The 27,313-nt window shown below is 44.5% G+C and overlaps 1 protein-coding gene across 3 annotated transcripts in view; it reads right to left on the bottom strand.

The window, feature by feature from the left end:
• YWHAE (tyrosine 3-monooxygenase/tryptophan 5-monooxygenase activation protein epsilon) overlaps positions 1-27,313 on the bottom strand; it is a 63,162-nt gene that overhangs the window by 7,883 nt on the left and 27,966 nt on the right. For 2 of the 3 annotated variants that reach the window (XM_033185194.1, XM_033185193.1), the window contains exons 2-5: positions 13,028-13,227; positions 8,746-8,852; positions 7,825-8,031; positions 2,300-2,436 (exon numbers count right to left, since the gene is read on the bottom strand). In XM_033185194.1, the coding sequence (XP_033041085.1) occupies positions 2,300-2,436; positions 7,825-8,031; positions 8,746-8,852; positions 13,028-13,227 (651 nt within the window). Of the gene's footprint in view, positions 1-2,299; positions 2,437-7,824; positions 8,032-8,745; positions 8,853-13,027; positions 13,228-18,507; positions 18,541-27,313 lie in introns of all 3 variants that reach the window. The other variant, XM_033185195.1, reaches the window with a different exon arrangement.

The following is a 27,313-nucleotide window of genomic DNA, read 5'->3' as shown; positions in this document are numbered from 1 at the left end:
TCTCCCAGACTAGAGTGGAGTGGCGTGACCTCAGCTCACTGCAATCTCCACCTCCTGTGTTCAAGCAATGCTCCTGCCTCAGCCTCCCAAGTAGCTGGGATTACAGGCGCATAACACTGCGCCCGGCCTTTTTTTTTTCTTTTTTTTAAGACAGGGTCTTACTATGTTGCCCAGGCTGGTCTTGAACTCCTAGGCTCAAGCATCATCCCACCTTGGCCTCCCGAAGTCCTGGGATTACAGACATGAGCCACCGCAACCAGAGTAGGATAGATTTTCAAGCTGGAAGCCACTTGTTTAGAGTTGGTAAATTATTTCTGAGTTCCAAGGACTGGGAGTAGCTGCCTGAAATGCTGTGCTGGGAAGTGTTCTGTGGCTCCATTTGGCACTATTGCAAGTGTGTAAGTCAGTCCTATGTATATGAATATCTCATGCCAATCCCGATCTAATCAAATCCTAAACATTTCATAGAGCTAGTAAGCGTTAAAAGCTGAGTCACCTAATTGTCACTTTAGTACCATAACACAAAAGTCACAAATCTGATTTGATCCTTTCAGAGAAAAGACACATACACGCCCACTTTCAGAAGCATTTTCAAAAAGTGTAACACTTCCAAAGACAATACAGCAGGTCGATTTCCCCAACAGACAATACAGATAGCCTCAAGCAACGTGACATATGTTTCAGTCTAAAAAACTTTTTTTTTTTTTGAGATGGAATCTCCCCTCTGTCACCCAGGCTGGAGTGCAGTGGCACAATCTCAGTTCACTGCAACCTCCGCCTCCCGTGTTGAAGCAATTCTCCAGCCTCAGCCTCCTGAGTAGCTGGGACTACAGGCGCCACCACCACACCTGTTGTATTTTTTAGTAGAGATGGGGGTTTCACCGTGTTAGCCAGGATAGTCTCGATCTCCTGACCTCGTGATCCGCCTGTCTCGGCCTCCCAAAGTGCTGGGATTCTAGGCCTGAGCCTCTGCGCCCGGCCCAGCTTAAGAAACATGCTTAAAGGAACCGCAGCTAAAACTGACAACAGACTTTGTTTCCAACCTCCTACCAGCACTACCAAATGTAAAACTATCATGTAATGCTCATATCACACAATTTGTCTTTCTCCATCCTGTTCAACAATCTACCATGGATAAAAATGATTCTTTTTTTTTTTTTTTTTTTTTTTTTTTTTTTTTGAGACGGAGCGCTCTGTCTCCGGGCTGGAGTGCAGTGGCCGGATCTCAGCTCACTGCAGCTCCGCCTCCGGGTTTACGCCATTCTCCTGCCTCAGCCTCCGAGTAGCTGGGACTACAGGCGCCTCCACTCGTCCGGCTAGTTTTTTCTATTTTTTAGTAGAGACGGGGTTCACGTGTTAGCCAGGATGGTCTCGATCTCCTGACCTCGTGATCCGCCGTCTCGGCCTCCCAAGTGCTGGGATTACAGCTTGAGCCACCGCGCCCGGCCGGATAAAAATGATTCTCTAGAGAGAGAATTAAATTTGGGCTTCTGTATTTAAAGTAAACATTAACACACACTCAACATCACAATTTAGTAAAATACTCTAAAGTGTTTGCAATGAAAACCGCTTAAAAGTAACAACAGCCGGGCACAGTGGCTCACGCCTGTAATCCCAACACTTTGAGAGGCTGAAGCGGGCAGAACACCTGTGGTCAGTTCAAGAACAGCCTGAACAACATGAAGAAATCCCGTCTCTACTAAAAATACAAAAACTAGGTGGACATGATAGCGGGTGCCTGTAACCCCAGCTACTCCAGGAGGCTGAGGCAGGAGAATTGCTTGAACCCGGGAGGCAGAGCTTGCAGTGAGCCGAGATCATGCTACTGCACTCCAGCCGGGGTGTTGCAGCGAGAAAGACCCAAGGGCCAACATACAATTTCTCTGCAGAACCCCAGAGGCAAATGGGAAACTAGTTCCCTTTTAGATAAAAGATTTCAACAAAGAGAAAAACTTCATAAATACCTATTGATACCACCTGGATTTAAATTTAAATACAGTTAACTTCAGCCCCCTAAAATTGAATCTGGACGAAGATAAAATAAACTACTTGCTCTCCACTTTTCCTGTCCTCAACCTTTGAAACAGTGTAAAGGAAGAATTAAACTAAGTTCCCCAAAATGGAACTCGGTACTTTAGCACCATTTCCTATAAAGGCAATAATTAAAATTTCATAGAGAGCAGGCAGTGAGTCTGAATTGTAGCTTGATGTAAAGATATGCCAAGGAATGTCTACAGAGAGTAAAAACAAATCCTGCAAATGAAAGAGGTGCCTCTTTTACTTCCTAGTGTTTGCTTACCGTCACCCTGCATGTCTGAAGTCCATAGTGTCAGATTATCACGTAACAACTGCATGATAAGAGTAGAGTCCTTATAGCTTTCTTCACTCAGCGTATCCAGTTCTGCAATTGCATCATCGAAAGCTGCTTTTGCCAACCTAAAGGTATTTAAATAAATGTATTATAAAAATTAAGTCCAAAATCAGAATTAGAAATGATATGTTAGACATCAATCTTTTCTTCAGTTATTCCAGTGTGTAATAGTGACAATGATACAAAGAAAAAAGCAAATACAATAAAAATTAACTTAAAAGTATGTGGAGCACTACTTTTTTTTTTTTTTTTTTTGAGACGGAGTCTGGCTCTGTCGCCCAGGCTGGAGTGCAGTGGCCGGATCTCAGCTCACTGCAAGCTCCGCCTCCCAGGTTCACGCCATTCCTGCCTCAGCCTCCCGAGAAGCTGGGACTACAGGCACCCGCCACCATACCTGGCTAATTTTTTGTGTGTGTTTTTAATAGAGACGGGGTTTCACCATGTTAGCCAGGATGGTCTCGATCTCCTGACCTCATGATCTGCCCACCTCGGCCTTCCAAAGTGCTGGGATTACAGGAGTGAGCCACCGCGCCCGGCCAAGTTTTTTTTTTAAGAGACTCGTTATGTTGCCCAGGCTGGACCTGAACTCCTGCATTCAAGCAATCTTCCCACCTTTGCCTCTTGAGCGGCTGGGACCAATGGTACAAACCACCCCTCCCAGATATTTAACAAAGTATTAATGCAAAAAGAAAATCTTGGACAATACCTCAAAGTTTAATAAAATTTAATTTCACGTTAATGGAGGCAGGGAAGCAAAGACAATAAAAGGCAACACAGAAGCCATGGAAATGTGGTCATGTAAGCCATTTACAGTTTTAAAAGAAAATCCACACTTACTGAATACTGTGTACTATGCCCAAGAAATGATACCAGATACCAACAGAAAAAAAAAAAGAGAGACATAATCTAAGTCCACAATCACCTTAAAACTTTAGAAATGGAGGATGGACAAATATATAACTATTTTAAAAGAAGGAGGAGACTGGGTGTGGTGGCTCATGCCTGTAATCAGCACACTTTGGGTGGCCAATGCGCGCAGGCAGATCACTTGAGGCCAGGAGTTCAAGACCAGCCGGGCCACCACGGCAAAACCTATTAAAAACACAAAAAATTAGCCAGGTGTGGTGGTGTATGTCTACAGTCCCAGCTACTCAGGAGGCTGAGGCAGGAGAATCGCTTGAACTCGGGAGGCGGAGGTTGCAGTGAGCTGAAATTGTGCCACTGCACTCCAGCCTGGGCAAAAAAGAACAGAAAAAAAAAAAGAAGAAGAAGAATGAAGTGCTACTCCAAATAAAGTATTTCAGGGACCCAGGAGGAGCAACTAATGGGAAGGTCAAATCTGAGCTAACCTTAATGGATCAGGAGAAAGCAAAAAGAACACACTTCAGGTTTAAGCAAAAGCATGAGCAAAGATATGGAAGTGACTTAAAACTGGAGCTACATGTGGGACAGCTAGACGGGAGTCTTGACAAGGAAAGGTGCAACCACCAGTATCAGTTAATCCCAGCACTCTGGGAGGCTGAGCTGGGTGGATCACCTGAGGTCAGGAGTTTGACACCAGCTTGACCAGTATGGTGAAATCCTGTCTCTACTAAAAATGCAAAAAAAAATCAGTCGAGCACAGTGAAGCATGCCTGTAATAGTCAACGTTAAAGTTCTAATGTATCAGTTGATCCACTTTCCTCAGTCTCTGAAAGGCTTTCACTTAAAAAACCTACTTTGCTTAAGCAGTGGTCCTCAACAAACCAAAAAAAAAAAAAAAAAAATACAAAAAGCAAAGAGGCCGGGCGTGGTGGCTCACACGTGTAATCCCAGCACTTTGGGAGGCCAAGGCAGGCAGATCACGAGATCAGGACATTGAGACCATCTGGGCTAACACGGTGAAACCCTGTCTCTACTAAAAATATTAAAAAATTAGCCACGCTTGGTGGCGGGCGCCTGTAGTCCCAGCTACTCGGAAGGCTGAGGCAGGAGAATGGCGTGAACCCAGGAGGTGGAGCTTGCAGTGAGCCGAGATCGCGTCACTGCACTCCAGCCTGGGCAACAGAGCAAGACTCCATTAAAAAAAAAAAAAAAAAAAAAAAACCATTTTGCTACTGCAGCATTTACTGTAAAAATTTCAAATAGACTGGGTGCAGTGGCTCACGCCTGTAATCTCAGCACTTTGGGAGGCTGAGGTGACCGGATCACTTAAGGTGAGGTCAAGACCAGCCTGGCCAACATGGTGAAACCCCATCTCTACATAAAAAATACAAAAATTAGCCGGGTATGGTGGTGGGCATCTATAATCCCAGATACTCAGGAGGCTGAGGCAGGAGAATCGCTTGAAACCGGGAGGCAGAGGTTGCAGTGAGCCGAGATTGCGCCACTGCACTCCAGCCTGGGAAACACAGCGAGACTCTGTCTCGGGGGGGAAAAGAAAAAAGACAAGAGCAAAAACAACAACAACAGAATGCCAACCTACAGAAGAGGAGAAAATACAAACTGTTTACTTGCTAAGAGATCACTATCTGGATAATAGAACTCCCAACACTCAACTAACAAAAAAACATGAATTCAAAAATGGGCAAAAAGGGCCTGGTGCAGTGGCTCAGGCCTGCAGTCTTGGCATTTTGGGAGGCTGAAGCAGGAGGATTACTTGAGGCCACAATTTCAAGACCAGTTTGGGCAACATAGCAAGACCCTGCCTCTACAAAAAAAAATTAAAAATTGGCACAGTGGCTCATCTCTGTAATCCCAGCACTTTGGGACGCCGAGGCGGGCAGATCACACAAGGTCAGGAGTTTGAGACTAGCCTGGCCAACAACATAGAAACCCATCTCTACTGAAAATACAAAAAATTAGCTAGGTATGGTGGCAGGCGCCTGTAATCCCAGCTACTCTACATGCTGAGGCAGGAGAATCGCTTGAATCTGGAAGTTGGAGGCTGCAGTGAGCCAAGATCACACCACTGCACTCCAGCCTGGGCAACAGTACCAGGCTCTGCCTCAAAAACAAAAACAAAAACAAACAAACAAACAAACAAACAAAAAAAACACAGGAAAAGAAAAGAAAAGGCCAGGTATGGTGGCACCCTCCTCTAGTGACAGCTACTTGGGAGGCTCAGGTACGCGGATCAGCTGAGCTCAGGAAGCCACAGCTGCAGTGAGCTATGAGTGCACAACTGCAGACGGAACAAGATCCTGTCTCGGGGGAAAAAAGTTACACACAGAATTTTCAGTCCCAATTCCACCTCAATGTGAAGTTAAATACGAGGACTCAAGCAAATACTTAATGCATCCATGTTCACAGCAGCACTGTACTCACCACAGAAAAAGGGCGGAAAGATACTCACCACCAAAAGTTTAATGACTAAACAATGTGTCAAAATACGTAAAATGAATTGCGTGAATTCAGTCACTGCAAGGACTGAAGCTCTGATTCATGGTTTTACTTTTACATGGATAAAAACATTATGCTAGATGAAATAAAGACAGCCACAAAAGGACAAATATTATATGATCCCACTTACATGAGGTATCTAGAATGCGGGCAAAATTCATAATGACAAAGTAAAATAAAAGTTGCTAGCAGGTGGGCAGAGGGGAAATGAAGTTATTGATCGTTTAATGGCTGTAATTTGCTTTGTGTGGGGTGAAGAGAAAGTTTTCAAATAAATAGTGGTGATTACACAATACTGTCAAGGTATCTGGTGCCACTCAATTGTGTGTGCGCGCGTGTGTGTATTTTTTCTTTTTTTTGAGACGGAGTCTCGCTCTGTCGCCCAGGCTGGAGTGCAGTGGCCGGATCTCAGCTCACTGCAAGCTCCGCCTCCCGGGTTTACGCCATTCTCTCGCCTCAGCCTCCCGAGTAGCTGGGACTACAGGCGCCCGCCATCTCGCCCGGCTAATTTTTTGTATATTTTAGTAGAGACGGGGTTTCACCGTGTTAGCCAGGATGGTCTCGATCTCCTGACCTCGTGATCCGCCCGTCTCGGCCTCCCAAAGTGCTGGGATTACAGGCTTGAGCCACCGCGCCCGGCCGTATTTTTTCAAACAAAGTCTCGCTTTGTCGCCCAGGCTAGAGTGTACTGGTGTAATCAAGGCTCACTGCAACCTCTGCCTCCTGGGTTCAAATGATTCTCCTGTCTCAGTCTCCCAAGTAGCTGGGATTACAGACATGCACCACCATACCCAGCTAATTTTGTATTTTCAGTAGAGACAGAGATTCACCATGTTGGTTAGGTTGGTTTCGAACTCCTGATCTCAGGTGATCCACCTGCCTCAGCCTCCCAAAGTGCTGGGATTACAGGTGTGAGCCACCGCGCCCAGGCTATCACAATTTTTTAAAAGTAAAAAGTTATGTACATATAAATATTCCTTACATTTGCATCGACATTATCAAAACCTGGGAACAAGATGAAGTATAAATGGGGGAACAGTTTAACACACATTAGTAAGACTGAAACTTGTTTATGCTAAAACAGAAAATATAAAATTATGTTTTCTACAGGAGTAACTATTAAAAACATGCCCACAAAGACAGAAAACTGGGCCAGGCGCGGTGACTCAAGCCTGTAATCCCAGCACTTTGGGAGGCCGAGGCCGGGGAATCACGAGGTCAGGAGATCGAGACCATCCTGGCTAACACAGTGAAACCCCGTCTCTACTAAAAAATACAAAACATTAGCTGGGCGAGGTGGCGGGCGCCTGTAGTCCCAGCTACTCGGGAGGCTGAGGCAGGAGAATGGCATGAACCCGGGAGGCGGAGCTTGCAGTGAGCTGAGATCCGGCCACTGCACTCCAGCCTGGGCGACAGAGTCAGACTCCGTCTCAAACAAACAAACAAACAAAAAGACAGAAAACTGGCTGGGTGTGATGGCTCATGCTTGTAATCTCAACACTTTGGGAGGCCAGAGCAGGCAGATCACTTGAGGTCAGGAGTTCCAGACCAGCCTAGCCAACACGGTGAAACCCCGTCTCTACTAAAAACACAAAAAAAGTTAGCTGGGCATGTTGGCAGGCCCCTGGAATTCCAGCTACTCAGGAGGCTGAGGCAGGAGAATCACTTGAACTCAGGAGGCGGAGGTTGCAGTGATCTGAGATGGCATCACTGCACTCCAGCCTGGAAGACAAAGTGAGACATGGTCTCAAATTTTAAAAAAAGACTGAAAACTAATATACAAAATTAAAATAATTCTATTTTATAATTCGTCTCATTTCCTTCCTCTACTCATTTTAACACATTAGATTTCAATCTACCAAAATATCCCACACAAAAATAATTATCCTGACTGCTATGCTAGTGGGTTGAGACAGGTCTGTCTTAATACTATCCAAAGTGGTTTCAGTAAGAGTCAAAAGAATTACTACGCAGCCAAGTCTACAAAGGCAGGCCCAAGAAACAATACGGAAAATCCAAATAGCTACCCCTTAACTTTCAAGCTGAGAGGTTTTTTCTTCCCCACAACTTACCTGCAGGCACGGTCAGGGGAATTAAGAATTTCGTAGTAGAATACGGAAAAATTGAGAGCAAGACCTAAGCGAATAGGATGCGTTGGTGGAAGTTCTGTCATTGCAATATCACTAGCAGCTTTATAAGCCACTAGGCTGTTCTCCGCAGCCTCCTTCCTGTCATTTCCTGTGGCAAATTCTGCCAGATACCTGTGGTAGTCCCCTTTCCTAAAACAAAACCAAAATTTAAAAACAAAATTTTTAAACCAAGAATGACGATTTTTAAAGGAAAATAAGCTAAAGTTGTTCTATATTATATAAAATATGTGACAAAAATGTATGTAACAATTAGCAGGTGTACTTCAATAATTTTAAATACCCTCAGGAATAACTGGCTTCCTTTTGTGTTTTTCCTTAGACATTTCATATTACTAAATATAAGCAAAAATCCCAAGGAAATTAACTGAGGAGCCTCTAAAAATTAACAAAATTATCACCTAACAGACCAGAATTAAGCAAGTGGTTCCAAAGGAATGGCATGACTGTTTATTAAAAATAAAATTTCTATATAAAACACTAAGCACTGAAATGTATGCCGTTTGGGGGAAGAGAATGGGATAGGTATCACAAAAACAAAAGAATATAAAATAAGCAAAAGTTGGGAACAATCTGAAGTATAAATGGGGGAACAGTTTAACACACATTAGTAAGACTGAAACTTGTTTATGCTAAAACAGAAAATATAAAATTATGTTTTCTATGAGTAACTATTAAAAATTTTACATTTTCATAATATTCCATCTTTTTATTCCAATATTAACTATCCTTCTAACATTGAACAATTATTCTTAAATAAAAGTTGAAAACCCACATAGAAAAAAGTTATGATTCTAAAAGGACCAACTTTCAATCTTACATTTTCCCTTCTAGTATAGAACCTACATTTTATAATAGAAAACCTTGGACTCGCCAGTGTTAGCTGCTGGAATGAGGTGTTTGTCCAGTACATCCAGAATGTCACAACAGATTAACTTTAGCTCGGTCTCAACCTGAAAAAATAAAAATAAATTTTTTTTAAAAATCTGATTAAGTCTAGAAATTCTACAAATTATTACACATTCTATGTATCTCTGGTTTTGAGGAGCTTAGTATTGTACTAAAAAGAATTAATAACCTTCTCCCAACTCCCTTCTTCCTTCTTGACACAAAAGTAGAGAAAAGCTGCCTCTAGGTTATAAAAAGCATGGTTTCCTTTCTGCATGCCATTAAGTGTTACATACACACATGCAGGTGCACATACACCAGCCCCCACACTCCCTTCACAGTTACAGAATTACCAATGACTAAAACACTGATGCTTCTTGATAAATGCTGGTCAATTACATGAATTAACTTCTTTCACGAGGTAGCAATGTAAAGACATTGTTCTAAGATCAACTTAAAAGAATTTAATAAGCAGAGCTAGGATTTGAACTCAGGCCGGTTGCAAGGGATAGAATCAAAATTTAAATGCAGGCAGTTTGTCTTCAGCACTCACATTCCTAACAGTCACCAGGCAATTCCTTAAATGGCAGAGATCTGTAACTAGTTAAGATACCAAAAACCTATCTACCAAAGTAGCTATTGCCACCATCTCTATCCACTGATAATGCTGAGCACGTACACCACCTCTCGACGCACATCCCCAGCTTGCTTCCTATTTGCTATTAACTCACGTACTATTGCTGAACTTTCATGAGGTTCCTCTCCATGCCCCTGGAACCTCCGTTTCACTGCAAAACATTCTCTCACTTTTTCTTCTATAATCACATCCTTATCCCAAGCAAAACCATTTTCTGAATAAACCACCGCCCTGAAGGCTTTTCCAACAGAGACTGGTCTAGGAGAAGGAAGATTTCTAAGTTCTCCCAGCTCCTCGCACAGTCAATGACTGCTCTCCTATTACTCCAAACCCTTCCTCCTCACAAGCTGACATTCTACGTTCTATTTCTCAGTTTCTGTCCTCAGTAGATCTCTACACCCTTCTCCCAGATTCACTGAATGTCTACAGCAAACCGATCTGATACCTGAGATCACACCAAGGTATGGTGCGGCCATGTTCCATTCAACAAGTTCTTGGCTCTCTACTCTAAGACAGGCTTGTCGCCACTTGTCCACTTGTCCACACCCATGACCGCACTGCCTCATACTAGCAGTCTGAATTGTAACACTCCACTCTGGGCCCATGGCTTCCTTTTTCAGTTCCTCTTCTCTTGTAATTTCTATTTAGGGGCTCATCAAGACAACTGGACTCTTTTTTACTTTTTCTTTCTTTGATTCACTTTCGCTCTTGTTGCCAAGGCTGGATGGGGTGCAGTGGCTTGATGTTGGCTCACTGCAACCTCCGCCTCCTGACAGGAGAATCAAGCGATTCTCCTGTCTCAGCCTCCTGAGTAGCTGGGATTACAGGTATGTGCCACCATGCCTGGCTAATTTTTGTACTTTTAGTAGAGATGGAGTTTCACCATGTTGGTCAGGCTGGTCTCGAACTCCTGACCTCAGGTGTGACCCACCCACCTCGGCCTCCCAAAGTGCTGGGGTTACAGGCATGAGCCACCGCGCCTCACCACTTTTCTTTTTAATGCATGTATCTCATCTAAGACATCAGACTCTTGAGCTTTTTACATCTTCTCCCACTTTATCAGTTGCTCTCTTTGATTCCCACTTCCCTTTCCCAGGCAGCCAAAATCCCACAGAAACCCCATAGTGGAGCTCCTGGGCTTCAGCACTTTCTCACCTCCTCCTTCCACTGGGACACAAAACTTTTCTATTGACCAAATTCTTTGACCCAACATATTTCAGGGTAATGGTTAACACATCAACCCCAGCTTACAACTTTATTTTTAGAGACAGGGTCTCACTTTTCTGCCCACTACGGGGCTCAAGCAATCCTCCTGCCTCTGTCGTCCCCAAGAGCTGGGGTTACAGCCAGGAGACACCACGCCCGTCCCCAGCTCACACCTGAGTGACCTCAGGTATGTTAAACACTCAAAATCCTGGCTTGTGCATTCATAGGTTGGGATAATACCTCCCCCTTCCAGTGCTATTTTAAAGATTTCATGTACTACCTTGCACAAATACATATAATAAAAATATTTCTCTACTCAGGACAGTGCCCAGTACAGCTGGCGAGTCAGTAACTGTGGTTCCCCCACCTTTCCCTCTCCCAACCAAGCTCACTTTCCACCTGCCCTGTAATTCTCTTCCCTGTTCTCTTTCATGCGTTACGTGCCTGTCTCTTCCACTAAATCAGTTTCTCACCAGCAGCACTATTGGAGTTTGCTGTGGGGCCGTGCTGCGCACAGTAGAATGGTAAGCAGCATCCCGTCTCCACCCTACTAGATGCTAGCAGTACCCTCCAAGTGACAAAAGTATTTCTAGGCATTGTCAAATGTCCTCTGAAGGACAAAAGCACCTCTAATTGAAAACCGCTGGCCGGGCGTGGTGGCTCAAGCCTGTAATCCCAGCACTTTGGGAGGCCGAGACGGGCGGATCACAAGGTCAGGAGATAGAGACCATCCTGGCTAATACGGTGAAACCCCGTCTCTACTAAAAATACAAAAAACTAGCCGGGCGAGGTGGCGGGCGCCTGTAGTCCCAGCTACTCGGAGGCTGAGGCAGGAGAATGGCGTAAACCCGGGAGGCGGAGCTGCAGTGAGCTGAGATCCGGCATTGCACTCCAGCCCGGGCGACAGAGCGAGACTCCGTCTCCAAAAAAAAAAAAAAAAAAAAAAAAAAAAACCGCTGCATCAGAGTGATAGCTATACAACTTTTTTAACAAGACCTACAATGAGAAACATTTTATATATGCATATACACACACAGTATGTAAAATAACTTCATTAAATAATCCTTATGCTTACAGTGTCCCACTCTGGTATGTTTTATTCTGTTGAAAAAACTAGGCCAGATGTGGTGCCTCACACCTCTAATCCCAGCACTCTGGGAGGACTAGGCTGGCAGATCACCTGAGGTCAGAAGTTCGAGACTAGCCTGGCGAACATGGTGAAACCCCGTCTCTACTAAAAATACAAAAATTAACCAGTTGTGGTGGCAGGCACCTGTAATCCCAGCTACTTAGGAGGCTGAGGCAGGAGAATCACTTGAACCCGGGAGGCAGAGGTTATAATGAACTGAGATCACACCATCGCACTCCAGTGTGGGCAACAAGGGCGAAACTTCCTCTTTAAAAAAATTTTTAAAAAAAAGGGCTGGGCGCGATGGCTCAAGCCTGTAATCCCAACACTTTGGGAGGCTGAGACGGGCGGATCATGAGGTCAGGAGATCGAGACCATCCTGGCTGACATGGTGAAACCCCGTGTCTGCTAAAAATACAAAAAATTAGCCAGGCATGGTGGCGGGTGCCTGTAGTCCCAGCTACTGGGGAGGCTGAGGCAGAAGAATGGCATGAACTCGGGAGGCGGAGCTTGCAGTGAGCCGAGATCCGGCCACTGCACTCCAGCCTGGGCAACAGGGCGAGTCTGGGGGGGGGCGGGGAGAAGAGGACTGAGACAAATTAACCCAATATATTTGCTTTGTGTGTGTGGTTTTTTTCCTTTTTTTTTTCTTTTTTGAGATGGAGTCTCACTCTGTCACCCAGGCAGGAGTGCAGTGGCACGATCTCGGCTCACTGCAAGCTCCGCCTCTCGGGTTCACACCATTCTCCTGCCACAGCCTCCAGAGTAGCTGGGACTACAGGTGCCCGACACCACACCCGGCTAATTTTTTCTATTTTTAGTAGACAGGGTTTCACCATGTTAGCCAGGATGGTCTGGATCTCCTGACCTCGTGATCCGCCCACCTCGGCCTCCCAGGGTGCTGAGATTACAGGAATGAGCCACCGTGCCCAGCCAACCCATCGTATTTGTTTAAAAAACAGTCATCATTTTGCTTGAAAATACAACAGTTCCCCCTTACCCAAGAGGCGTCCATTCTGAGACCAGCCAGTGGATGTGCTGAAACCATGAATAATACCAAATCTGATATAGACTATGTTTTGTCCTACACATACATAGCCATGGGAAAGTTTAACTTACAAACTAGACACAAAGATAACAGAAACATTATAACATACTGTAATGAGTTATATGAATGTAGTCTCCTTTCCTCTCAAAACCTCTTAGTGTACTGTCCTACAGGTAACTCAAACTGTGGATAAGGGGGGACGACGGCACAGTAATCTCACCATTTGCCGATATTCCCGAATCATTTTTAGCTTGTCTTCTCCTCCCTTGTTTTCTTCTTTCTGTTCAATGCTGCTGATTATTCTCCAGGAGGCTCTTCTAGCTCCAATCACATTCTTATATGCAACAGATAGGAGGTTTCTTTCTTCAACTGTCAGCTCCACATCCATCCCTGCTACTTTCTTCATTGACTCCACCATTTCTGCATGGGAAAAGGAAGTCAGATCTTACACACTGGAAGTTTTCTTAACATATCCCATTCAAAGTAGGTTTTTTTCTGTCAAGCTACTGGAAAAAAATTTTAACAAAAATAATTTCATAATCATCAAAACTAATATGAGTAAAAAGCCAAAAACATGTAAAGGAAACCAAACTAAGAGCCAATGCAAAGACTCTAGAATGTAAGTTCTATGGAATCAGGAAGACTTCATATACTATCTAATACAATTTAGTGTGGTCTGAAAGCACTTCTCTAAGATAATTAGGCATACCTAACCATTGTTCAGCCAAAAAAAAAAAAACCGCCAGTTTAAGAGAAAGATTAAGAATTTACAGATTCTAAAACGTATTGTCTTACAAATAAATAGTATTTCCAAAAAAACAAGAGAAGGGGCAATTTGTTCATACAGCAAAAATGTACAGAGTATATGGCTGGCCACCAACAGACTTTGGATGTTTTCTATCCTTCCTCATATGAAGCTACTTCTGGTGAAACTTCTGATGACTCCTATTTGTTACCACTAGGTGGCGAGCAAAGAAAGGGGCCCAGAGAAGCCTTGGGATCTATGGCAAGCACAGGGAGACACAGTTAACACAACAGCGTGGGAGTGCAAAGCGCAACAGCACAAGAAATAGTAACTGAATAAATACATTAACAGAAACTTATTTTGATGCCATATTACCACGTGGCTCTCCAACATTACGCACGTTTGAATCTTTGGTGATGAGACTCAAGAATCTGCATTTTAGGCCAGTAGTAGTGGCCTAGCACTTTGGGAACTGAGGCAGGAGAATCTCTTGAGCTCAGGAGTTCGAGACCAGCCAGGGCAACACGGTCAGACCCTGTCTCTAAAAAACAAAAATAGGCCGGGTGCGGTGGCTCAAGTCTGTAATCCCAGCACTTTGGGAGGCTGAGGCAGGCGGATCACAAGGTCAGGAGATCGAGACCATCCTGGCTAACACGGTGAAACCCCTTCTCTACTAAAAATACAAAAAACTAGCCGGGCGTGGTGGTGGGCGCCTGTAGTTCCAGCTACTCGGGAGGATGAGGCAGGAGAATGGGTGAACCCGGGAGGCGGAGCTTGCAGTGAGCCGAGATCGTGCCACTGCACTCCAGCCTGGGTGGCAGAGCGAGACTCTGTCACAAAATAAATAAATAAATAAATAAATAATAAAATAAAAATAGAGGCTGGGCATGCTGGTAGTCCCAGCACTTTGGCAGGCTGCGGTGGGCGCATTACGAGGTCAAGAGATAGAGACTATTCTGGCCAACATGGTGAAACACTGTCTTTACAAAAAATACAAAAAAATCAGCTGGGCATGGTGATGAGCACCTGTATTCCCAGGTACTCCAGAGACGGAGACAGGAGAATCACTTGACCCCGAGAGGTGGAGATTGCAGTGAGCCAACATTGTGCCACTGCAGTCCAGTCTGGCAACAGATGGAGACTCCATCTCAAAATAAATAAATTAATTAATTTAACTTAATTTAAATTTAAATTTAAATAGGCCGGATGCAGTGGCTTATGCCTATAATCCCAGAACTGTGGGAAGCCAAGGTGGGCAGATCACTTGAGGTCACGAATTCAAGACCAGCCTGGCCAACATGCACACCACCACAATCCCAGCTACTTGGGAAGCTGACGCAGCAGAATAGCTTGAACTCAGGAGGCAGAGATTGCAGTGAGCTGAGATCACATCACTGTATTGCCACTCAGGGCAACATAGCGAGACTCGTCTCAAAACAACAACAACAACAAAAATTATCTGCATTTAAATAAGCATCCTTAGCATTCACTAACACCCTAAGAATAAGCATACCTTAACTAGCAGGTATGAAAGAGATGGTGACTTCATAAAACACTACTAAACTGGGTGGGCATGGTGGCTCACGCCTGTAATCTTAGCACTTTGGGAGGCCAAGTCTGATGGATCGCCTGAGGTCAGGAATTCGAGAACAGCCTGGCCCAACATGGTGAAATCCCGTCTCTAGTAAAAATACAAAAATTAGTTGGGTATGGTGGTGTACACTTGTAATCCCGGCTACCACGCAGGCTGAGGCAGGAGAACTGCTTGAACCTGGGAGGCAGAGGCTGCAGTGAACTGAGATCGTGCCACTGCACTCCAGCCTGGGTGACAGAGCGAGACTCCGTATCAAAAAAAAAAAAAAAAAAAAAAAACCAAAACACAAAACAAAAACCAAAACACTACTAAATTAAGAGGAGTGTGCCTAAAGTATCCAGGAAAATATGTTTCAAAAATTAATCCTTTTGGGAATATAAAAAAAAGAGAATATTTTGTAAAGTCTCTTTGAAAAAAATTGGCAATGTTTTAATAAACATTTACCACGACTCAGCAATCCTAGTTCTATGTATTATACAGAAGAAAAATAAATAAACCGTTACAAAGACTTTTACACACTCACTTACTCACAGCAACTATATTCATAATAGCCAAAAAGTGGAAACCACTCGAATGTGCATCCATAGAGGAAATGAGTAAGTACACTGATGCTCACATCTGTAAGACGGAACACCACTCGAAAGAAAAGAATTCACGTCCATGCACAGTAGCTCACATCTATAATCGCAGCATTTGGGGAGGCCAAGACAGGAGGATTACTTGAGCCCAGTAGTTTGAGACCAACCTGGGCAACATGGTGAGACACTGTCTCTGCAATAATTAGCTGGGTGTGGGGGTGTGTGCCTGTAGTCTCAACTACTCAGGAGGCTACGGCAAGAGAATTGCTTGAGCCCAGGAATTCAGGCCTTCAGTGAGCTATTAGGTTGGTGCAAAAGTAACTGCGGATTTTGCCATTAAAAGTAATGGTAAAAGCCACAATTACTTTGTATAATCCTAACACTGTACTCCAGCTTGGATGACAGAGCAAGAGACCCTGTGTCCAGAAAGAGAAGATGAGGAGGAGGGGAGAAAATAATTAACTGGTAACAAGCAACAACATGGAATAATCTCAAAAAGATATTAAGTGAAAAGAGCTAGATTAAAAAGACTTTATCATTCCATTTGTATCAAACTACAAAAAACACAAACTAAAAAGACAAAGCAAATGGTTATCAAGGTGCAGGGGTGAAGTGAGGGGCTTTTGTGCAAAGGAGAGCTCAGGGAATCGTACCTGTAGAAGTGGCACGTTTAACTGTACACCTCAAGCTGAGGTTTCTAATGCAATTCTGAACCATTAAAGAAGGATGACACGTCGGGTGCAGTGGCTCACACCTGCCATCTTAGCACTTTGGGAGGCTGAGGCAGGTTGGTCACCTGAGGTCAGGAGTTCAAGACCAGCCTGGCCAACATGGTGACACCCCATCTCTACTAAAAATACACAAATTAAGCTGGGCATGGTAGCTCACGCCTGTAATCCCAGCACTTTGGGAGGCTGAGGGAGGCAGATCACCTGAGGTTGGGAGATTAAGACCAGCCTGACTAGCATGGAGAAACCCCGTCTCTACTAAAAATATGAAAAAATTAGCCGGACGTGGTGGCACATGCTTGTAATTCCAGCTACTCGAGAGGCTGAGGCAGGAGAATCACTTGAATTCGGGAGGCGGAGGTTGCAGCGAGAGGAGATCACGCCACTGCACTCCGGTCTGGGCAACAAGAGCGAAACTCCATCTCAAAAAAAAAAGGAAAAACAAAAACACAAAAAATAGCCAGGCATGGTGGCAGGCGCCTGTAGTGCCAGCTACTCAGGAGGGTGAGGCAGGGGAATGGCTTGAACCCCAGAGACGGAGCTTGCAGTGAGCTGAGATCACACCATTGCACCCCAGCCTGGGCAACAGAGTGAGATTCTGTCTCCAGAAACACAAAATTGTACAATATGGTAATAAGACCACTCATTAATTCACTTGTAGGAGTCTGAAAGCATTCATTTAAAACATGCCCAATTTTGTTTTCTAAACCATAGTCATGAAACAGGCTAAATTTAGAAGCAGTGGACTAAGTAATCTCACCTCCACACTAGTTTCATTCTCAAAAACCAGCAAGTCAAATATAACTCAGAGGTAAGCCTGTAATTAAACTTTCGGGGTTTTTGTTTGTTTGTTTGAGACGGAGTCTGCTCTGTCGCCCAGGCTGGAGTGCAGTGGCATGATCTCGGCTCACTGCAAGCTCCACCTCCCGGGTTCACACCATTCTCCTGCCTCAGCCTCCTGAGTAGCTGGGACTACAGGCGCCCGCCACCACGCCTGGCTAATTTTTTTGTATTTTTAGTAGAGACGGGGTTTCACCGTGTTAACCAGGATGGTCTCGATCTCCTGATCTTGAGATCCGCCTGCCTCAGCCTCCCAGCGTGCTGGGATTACAGGCGTGAGCCACCGCACCTGGCCAATTAAACTTTCTAAACTGATGGCAAAGTAAATCTTAACCCAGCTACACAAAAACAGTACCATTCTTTTAATTTTAAGGCTTTACAATATTCTATACAGAAAAACTACACAGATGTCCAATACCACCAAAAATTTAAGTTACGTATCTCGAATATTCCACATGATTTAATTTTCTTCAAATTTCTGTGCTTTACAAATTTTCAATAATGAAGACTTAGTATTTTTATAATGCAAGGGGAAATATATAACACTCAGCGATGCTCTACTGTTTCAGATTCAAGCATAAATGCCTTCATTTTTAGATATAAACAAAACAATGCACAGACTGGTAAAATTATAGAAGCGACAGTTATCCCTTTAATAATACATTTATATATAATTCGCCTACCATAACAATTCACCCATTTAAAGTGTACCATTCGGCCAGGAGCTGGGGTGAGCCCCTGTAATCCCGACACTTTTGGGAGGTCAAGGTGGGTGGATCACGAGGTCAGGAGATCAGGAACAGCCTGGCCAACATGGTAAAACCCCATCTCTACTAAAAATACAAAAATTAGCTGGGCATGGTGGCACGCGCCTGTAGCCGCAGCTAATCAGGAGGCTGAGGCAAGAGATTTGCTTGAACCTGGGAGGCGGAAGTTGCAGTGAGCCGAGATGGCACCACTGCACTACAGCCTGGGCGACAGAGAGAGACTCTGTCTCCAAAAAATGAATAAATAAACTCTTCCATTTAATGGTTTTTAGTATATTCACAGAATTCTGCAATCATCACAATTTTAGATTTTCATCACTCCAAAAGAAAAGCCCGAACCCCATTAACGATCACTTCCCATGTACCCGAACCCCAGCCCAAGGCAACCACTATCTACTTTCCACCTCTACACACTTGTCTCTTATGCACATTTCAGGTGTGGGCATACCTTGGAAGATACTGCGGGTTCAGTTCCAGAGCACTGCAAAAAAAAAATATTGCAATAAAGCAAGTCACATGAAATTTTGTGTTTCCCAGTGCATAGAAAAGTTATGTTTAAACTACACTGTAATCTATTAAGTGTACAACAGCATTATGTCTCAACAATGTACATATCTTAATTTAAAAACACCTTATTGCTAAAAAATGCTAATGCTCATGTGAACCTTCAGCAAGTGATAACATTTTGCCGTTGGAAGGTTTTGCCTTGATGTTGATGGCTACTGACTGACTAGGGTGACAGCTGCTGAAGGTTGGAGTGGCCGTAGCAAGACAATGAAGTCTGCCACGCTGATGGACTTTTCCTTTCCTGCATGATTTCTTTGTAGCATCTGATGCTGCTGGACAGCATTTACCCACAGAAAAACTTTTTTTTTTTTTTGAGACAGTCTTGCTCTGTCGCCCAGGCAGTGGCACTATCTCGGCTCACTGCAGCCTCTGCCTCCAGGGTTCAAGCAATTCTCCTGTCTCGGCCTCCTGAGTAGCTGAGACTACAAGCGGACGCCACCACGCCCGGCTAACTTTTCTATTTTTAGTAAAGATGAGGTTTCAGCATGTTGGTGAGGCTGGTCTTAAACTCCTGACCTCAGGTGATCTGCCCACCTAGTGTGTTAACAGGCATAAAAACAACATTGCAGGCCGGGCATGGTGGCTCGTGTCTGTAATCCCAGCACTTTGGGAGACCAAGGCAGGTGGATCACGAGGTCAGGAGTCCAAGACCAGTCCAAGACCAGCCTGGACTAGTGAAGCCCCGTCTCTATTTAAAAAAAAAAAACCTTGCTCTCCTTACACAACTTCATCAGAGCTCCCTCCAGATGACCAAGTACAGTGTGTGAGTGTGAGAGAAAGACAGAACTGTATGGTGTGTTTTGAAACAGTCTCACTCTGTCACCCAAGATGATACAACAGTGGCACCATCTCAGCTCACTACAGCCTCAACCTTCCCAGCTCAGGCAATCCTCCGACCTCAGCCTCCTGAGTAGCTGGGACTGCAGAGGTGTACACCATTATATCCAGCTAACTTTTATTATTTTTTGTAAAGACAGGGTTTTGCCATGTTCCTCAGGCTGGTCTTGAATTCTTATGCTCAAGTGCCCCACCCCCTCGGCCTCCCATAGTGCCGGGATTACAGCTGTGCACCACTGCACCCAGCCTCGGGGCATTTTCAATGTGCAGTAATACATTGAAGGTAGTTTTTTTTTTTTTTTTTCCTGAGTACTAAGTTTCAACAGTGGACTTAAGATATTCAGAAAACCATGCTGTAAACAGAACTGCTGTCTTCCAGGCTTTGCTCTTCCATTTATAAACCAGGCAGAGTAAATTTAGCATAATTCTTACAGAGGCCTCGAATTTCTGAAACGGTCAATGAGCACGGGTTTCAATTTAAAGTCACCAGCTGCGTCAGTCCCTAACTGCATCAGCCTGTCCTAGCCAGACACACTGACTTCTCTCTAGCTAGGAAAAGTCCTAGACAGCATTTTCTTTTAATACAAGGCTGTTTTGTCTACACTGAAAATCTATTTGGTGTGGTCACCATCAATAATCTTAGCTAAATCTTCTGCATAATTAGATGCAGCATCTACATCAGCACCTGCTACCTGACCCTGTACTTTTTTTTTGAGACAGAGTCTCACTTTGTCGCTAAGGCTGGAGTGCTGTCACAACGTCTCTGCTCACTGCAACCTCTGCCTCCTGGGTTGAAGCAATTCTCCTGCCTCAGTTTCCCAAGTAGCTGGGATTACAGGTGTCTGCCACCACACCCAGCTAATTTTTTTGTATTTTTAGTAGAGGCAGGGTTTCACCACGTTGGTCAGGATGGTCTTTTAACTCCTCACCTCGTAACCTGCCCGCCTCGGCCTCCCAACGCACTAGGATGACAGGCGTGAGTCACTGCGCTCAGCCAACCTTGTGCTTTTTAGGTAATGGAGATGGCGTCTTTCCTTAAACCTCATGAACCAACTTCTGCTGGCTTCCAGCTTTACATCTGTAGCTTTCACACCTCTCTCAGCTTTCTTAAATTTGAAGAGAGTTAGAGGGTTGGTCTGAATTAGGCTTTCGCTTAAGGGAATAGTGTGGCAGCTTTGATCTTCTATTCAGACCACTAAAACTTTCTGTCATCAATAAGGCTGTTTTGCTTTCATCATTGCTGTGTTCACTGGAGTAGCACTTTTTAATTTCCTTGAAGAACTTTTCCGTTGCATTCACAACTGTGGTGCAAGGACCACCTTTCAGACCATTATCTCGGCTTTTAAGGTAGCCTTCCTTACTCAGTTTAATCATTTCCACCTAAAGTGAGAGACTGGGACTTTTCCTTTCCCTTAAACACTTAGAAGCAATTGCAGGGTTGTTAATTGGCCTAATTTAAATATTGTTGTGTTTCAGGTAATAGGTAACCCTAAGGGAAGGCAGAGAGGGCGTCAGAACACAAACAAGAGGTCATGCCTATAATCCCAATATTTGGGAGGTCGAAGGCAGGAAGATCATTTGAGCCTAGGAGTTCAAGATCAGCCTGGGCAACAGGTGAGACCTCTCATCTCTACAAAAAACACAAAAACTAGCCAGGCAGGGTGATGTGTGCCTGTCGTCCCAGCTTCTCAGGAGGCTGAGGCAGGAGGACTGCTTCATCCCAGGAGGTCAAGGTTGCAGTGAGCCATGATCACAAGACTGTAGCCTGGGTGACAGAGTGAGACCCTGTCTCAAAAAATCAATAGCAAAAGAATACAGGCCGGGTGTGGTGGCTCACGCTGTAATCCCAGCACTTTGGGAGGCTGAGGCAGGCAGATCACACGAGGTCAGGAGTTCAAGACCACCCTGACCAACATGGAGAAACCCCATCTCTACTAAAAATACAAAAAAATAGCCAGGCGTGGTGGTGCACGCCTGTAATCCCAGGTACTCGGGAGGCTGAGGCAGGAGGATCGTTGAACTCAGGAGGCAGAAACTGCAGTGAGCTGAGATGGCGCCATCGCACTCTAACCTGAGCAATAAGAGTGAAACTCTGTCTCAAAAAACAAACAAAAAGGAATACACATATTAATTTCCCTCAGTTCATGGATCCCCAGAACAATTACAATAGTAACGTCAAAGATTACTGATCACAGATAACCACTATAACATACAACGAAAAGTTTGAGGCTGGGCGTCTTGGCTCACACCTGTAATCCCAGCACTTTAGAAGGGCCAAGCAGGGCGGATCACGAGGTCAGGAGATCGAGACCACACTGGCTAACATGGAGAAACCCTGTCTCTACTAAATAATACAAAAAAAAAATTAGCCAGGCGTGGTGGTGGGCACCTGTAGTCCCAGCTACTCGGGAGGCTGAGGCAGGAGAATGGCGTGAACCCAGGAGGTGGAACTTGCAGTGAGTAGAGACTGGGCCACTGCACTCCAGCCTGGGTAACAGAGCAAGACTCCGTTTCAAACAAAAAACAAGTGTGAAATATTGCACAAGTTACCGAAACAGAGACACAGAGTGAGCACCTGCTGTTGGAAAATGGCACCAATAGACTTGCTCAAAGCAGGTTCCAGAAACCTTCCGTTTGTTTTGTAAAAATGTAGTATCTGTGAAGTACAATAAAACAAGGTGTGCCTATGAACAGAACCTGCAGTATGGACCCTGCTGTGACTGGCTTCTTTCCCATAGCATGGTCTCAATGTTCACACCTAGTGTAGCATGGCATCAGTACTTCACCTATTGTATGGATATACCATGCTTTAAAAATCCATTCATTAAGTCTGGGCGGTAGCTCACGCCATCTCAGAATTCTGGGAGGCGGGTGGATTACCTGAGGTCAGGAGTTCAGGAACAGCCTGGCCAAAACATGACAAAACCCCGTCTCTACTAAAAATACAAAACTGAAATTGGCTAGCCATAAGTAGAAAGCTGAAACTGGATCCTTTCCTTACCCCTTATACGAAAATTAATTCAAGATGGATTAGAGACTTAAATGTTAGACCTAATACCATAAAAACCCTAGAAGAAAATCTAGGTAGTACCATTCAGGACATAGGCATGGGCAAGGACTTCATGTCTAAAACACCAAAAGCAACGGCAGCAAAAGCCAAAATTGACAAATGGGATCTAATTAAACTAAAGAGCTTTTGCACAGCAAAAGAAACTACCATCAGAGTGAACAGGCAACCTACAGAATGGGAGAAAATTTTTGCAACCTACTCATCTGACAAAGGCTAATATCCAGAATCTACAAAGAACTCAAATTTACAAGAAAAAAACAAACAACCCCATCAAAAAGTGGGGAAAGGATATGAACAGACATTTCTCAAAAGAAGACATCCATACAGCCAACAGACACATGAAAAAATGCTCGTCATCACTCGCCATCAGAGAAATGCAAATCAAAACCACAATGAGATACCATCTCACACCAGTTAGAATGGCAATCATTAAGAAGTCAGGAAACAATAGATGTTGGAGAGGATGTGGAGAAATAGGAACACTTTTACACTGTTGGTGGGATTGTAAACTAGTTCAACCATTATGGAAAACAGTATGGCGATTCCTCAAGGATCTAGAACTAGATGTACCATATGACCCAGCCATCCCACTACTGGGTATATACCCAAAGGATTATAAATTACTCTACTACAAAGACACATGCACACGTATGTTATTGCGGCACTATTCACAATAGCAAAGACTTGGAATCAACCCAAATGTCCATCTGTGACAGACTGGATTAAGAAAATGTGGCACATATACACCATGGAATACTATGCAGCCATAAAAAAGGATGAGTTTGCGTCCTTTGTAGGGACATGGATGCAGCTGGAAACCATCATTCTTAGCAAACTATCACAAGAAGAGAAAACCAAACACCGCATGTTCTCACTCATAGGTGGGAACTGAACAATGAGATCACTTGGACTCGGGAAGGGGAACATCACACACTGGGGCCTATCAGGGGGAGGGGGGAGGAGGGAGGGATTGTATTGGGGAGTTATACATGATATAAACGTTATGCACATGTACCCTAGAACTTAAAGTATAATAAAAAAAAAAAAAATATGAGCCTGCCCTGACGGCGCACGTCTGTAATCCCAGCTACTCGGGAGGCAGAAGCAGGAGAATCACCTGAGACCAGGAGGTGGGAGCTGCAGTGAGCTGAGATCACACCACTGCAGGTCAGCCTGGGCAACACAGCAAGACTCTGTCTCCAAGAGAAAAAAAAAAAGGAAAAAAAAAAGGCTGGGCACAGTGGCTCACACCTGTAATCCAAGCACTTTGGGAGGCTGAGGCAGGCAGATCACGAGGTCAAGAGATCGAGACTAGTCTGGCCAACATATGGTGAAACCCTGTCTCTACTAAAGAAACAAAAATTAGCCGAGTGTGGTGGTACACACCTGTAGTCCCAGCTACTCAGGAGGAGGAGGCAGGAGAATCGCTTGAACACAGAAGGCAGAGGTTGCAGTGACCCGAGAACGTGCCACTCAACTCCAGCCTGGCAGCAGAGCAAGACTTGGTCTCGGGGCGGGGGGAACCAGTCATTAGTTAATGAACGTTTGGGTTGTTTCCACTTTTGGACTACTATAAACAATGCTGCTACGAACACTCTTGATGTTTTTGTATGAATATACGCTTTCAGTTCCCTTGAGTACACATCTAGGAGGAACTTGAGGATCACATAGTAACTAGCTTTTTGAGGAAGGACATTCCAAACTTTTCTATGGGAGCGGCACCATTTTTACACTCCCACTAGCAACGCAGGATTCTAATCTGGCTGCATCCTCAGGAACATCTGTTAGTTATGCTTTAAACTAGTCATCCTAGTGGGTGTGAAGCTGTATTTCCTTGTGGTTTTGATTTGCATTTCCTTGATAGCTAATAGTGTTGAACATCTTTTCATGTGCTTATGAACCTTTTGTGTGTTCTTTGAAGAAATATCTATTCAAACATTTTGCCAAATATTTAATTATTTGTCTTTTCATTACCGGTTTGCAGGAGTTGTTCATTTTTAAAATCCCACTGACTCTTCTACCCTAACCCCCCCCACTCATCCCTTAAGGTAGCAGATTAAGGAACAGAAGTAGCATGAGTCAGGAGACACTTATTGCTTCAAGAGACAGGGTCTCATTGACTACGTTGCCCTGGCTGTATGTAGTGCAGTGGCTATTCACAGGCCCATGATCATAACACACTATGTAGCCTTAAACTCCTGGCCTCAAGTGATCCTCCCACCCGAGCCTCCCAAGTAACTGGGACTACAGACGCACACCACCCAGCACACTATTCCTTCAAGAGTAAGAAAAGTTAACTTCTCAATCTCTCCAAACATTCTACGACCAGTGCTTTGTACCAGCTCGCACAAATAATAACTACAATGACACACTCTCCTAATATCACTGTCATCTTTGTCCTTTTAACACCAGTAACAGAAACATAATACTAATGATAATGTACCCCAAAACTATATAGAAAAAGCTCATCCTGGCTAACACGGTGAAACCCCGTCTCTACTAAAAACTACAAAAATCTAGCCAGGCGAGGTGGCAGGCGCCTGCAGTCCCAGCTACTCGGGAGGCTGAGGCAGGAGAATGGCGTAAACCTGGGAGGCGGAGCTTGCAGTGAGCTGAGATCCGGCCACTGCACTCCCGCCCGGGCGACAGAGCAAGACTCCGTCCCAAAAAAAAGAAAAAAGAAAAAGCTAGGCCGGGCGCGGTGGCTCAAGCCTGTAATCCCAGCACTTTGGGAGGCCGAGACGGGCGGATCACGAGGTCAGGAGATCGAGACCATCCTGGCTAATACAGTGAAACCCCGTCTCTACTAAAAATACAAAAAAAACTAGCCGGGCGAGGTGGCGGGCGCCTGTAGTCCCAGCTACTCGGGAGGCTGAGGCAGGAGAATGGCGGAAACCGGGAGGCGGAGCTTGCAGTGAGCTGAGATCTGGCCACTGCACTCCAGTCCGGGCGACAGAGCGAGACTCCGCCTCAAAAAAAAAAAAAAAAAAAAAAGAAAAAGCTGATTTATCCAAAACTCTAGACTAACTACACCCTTCAGTCCTCCCTCAGTAGAGGATGTGCTCCAACCATTATATTCACATAAAGGTCCTCAACACAATTACCACTTCCTGAAGTCACCTTTGCAGGGAGTATTTTAACACTGGGATGCAGGCATTTTGGGGGTGGGGGAAAGCTGTCATGTGCTTGCAGCAGGTGTGATCGAAACTTATGAATCAGAAAACTGAAATGCTCGAAATCACTTCTTTTGGATCCACAGGCAGTTTTGCTACAGTAAGTTTGAGTAACAAAATCAAATTTCTGGAACTTTTCATGGTTTGGAGACAATGGGTGGGTGATTAAAATCACCATTCTGAAGAACATAATCCTCACAAGTTAATTAAACATGGTTAAGTCTGTTTAGATCCAGGGAAGTTTCCCTTCATTGTATAATAGCCTAGACACAGATCCACCACAGGAAACCAGCCTGTGTCTGGGACACCCACAATCTGTTGCTGCCAGTAGAGTCTGAAGTTTTTCACCTTGACTTGTTAACTGAGGTTTGGTTTTTGGTTGTGTTCTTTCAAGTATTTATGCATTCATTCAACAAAGTCATTCACAAATAAAACACCCCATGCTAAACTAAGCACTGTTCCAAACGCTTCGCTGTATTAATGCACTTATCTTCTAAATAGACCTCTTAGGTAGGTACCAGTATTATCCCATTTTAGAATACCTCCATATGTTGAAGAACATAAAGGTTAAACTGATTCCAGATCACAAAGCCAATGGACTACAATTCAGGGGGTCTGACTTGAGCTGCGCTTTAATCATATTGCCTCAGATTTGAATGCGTATTTGAATGCATCTGCACGAGGATCCTTTTATTTGCTTCTGTAACAACAGGGGGGAAATAACTAGTTTCAGTGACTATACTAGAAAGACAAGTTTCATATATTAATATGTGGTTTAGACCCAGGCATGGTGGCGTCTGCCTACAGTCCGACCTACCTGCAAAGCAAGAGGCTTAAGAGGTTCAAAGCCAGCGTGGGCAACATAGTGAGACAGTTTCAACAACAATTTAAAAAGAAAATGTGGGGCCAGGAACGGTGGCTCACACCTGTAATCCCAGCACTTTGGGAGGCTGAGACTGACAGATCACCTGAGGTCGGGAGTTCGAGACCAGCCTGACCAACACGGAGAACTCCGTCTCCACTAAAAGTACAAAATTAGCCGGATGTGGCGGCGGGTGCCTGTAATCCCAGCTACTCGGGTGGCTGAGGCAGGAAAATCGCTTGAACCCGAAGGCGGAGGTTGCAGTGGGCCAAGATTTCACCACTGCACTCCTGCCTTGGCAACAAGAGCAAATCTCTGTAGAAATAGAGACAGAAAGACAGAGAAAGAAAAGACAGAACAGAAGGAAAGACAGAAAGAAAAAGAGACAGAAAGAAACAGACAGAAAGCAAGTAAAGAGGTTTGTTCCTACTTAAAACACATTTCTTTTTCCACCTAGAGGTTTACCCCTCTCCCAAAAAAAGCTTTTTATATTCTTTTCTCTTTTTTTTTTTTTTTTGAGACAGAGTCTCGCTCTGTCACCCAGGCTGGAGAGCAGTGGCCAGATCTCAGCTCACTGCAAGCTCCGTCTCCCGGGTTTATGCCATTCTCCTGCCTCAGTCTCCCGAGTAGCCAGGACTGCAGGCGCCCGCCACCTCGCCCGGCTAGTTTTTTGTATTTTTTAGTACAGACGGGGTTTCACCGTGTTAGCCAGGATGGTCTCGATCTCCTGACCTCGTGATCCGCC

This window comes from Trachypithecus francoisi, unplaced genomic scaffold (genome assembly GCF_009764315.1).
Source record: "Trachypithecus francoisi isolate TF-2019V2 unplaced genomic scaffold, Tfra_2.0 Lachesis_group20, whole genome shotgun sequence".
NCBI lineage: Eukaryota > Metazoa > Chordata > Mammalia > Primates > Cercopithecidae > Trachypithecus > Trachypithecus francoisi.
This window is presented reverse-complemented; position numbering and strand designations above follow the sequence as displayed.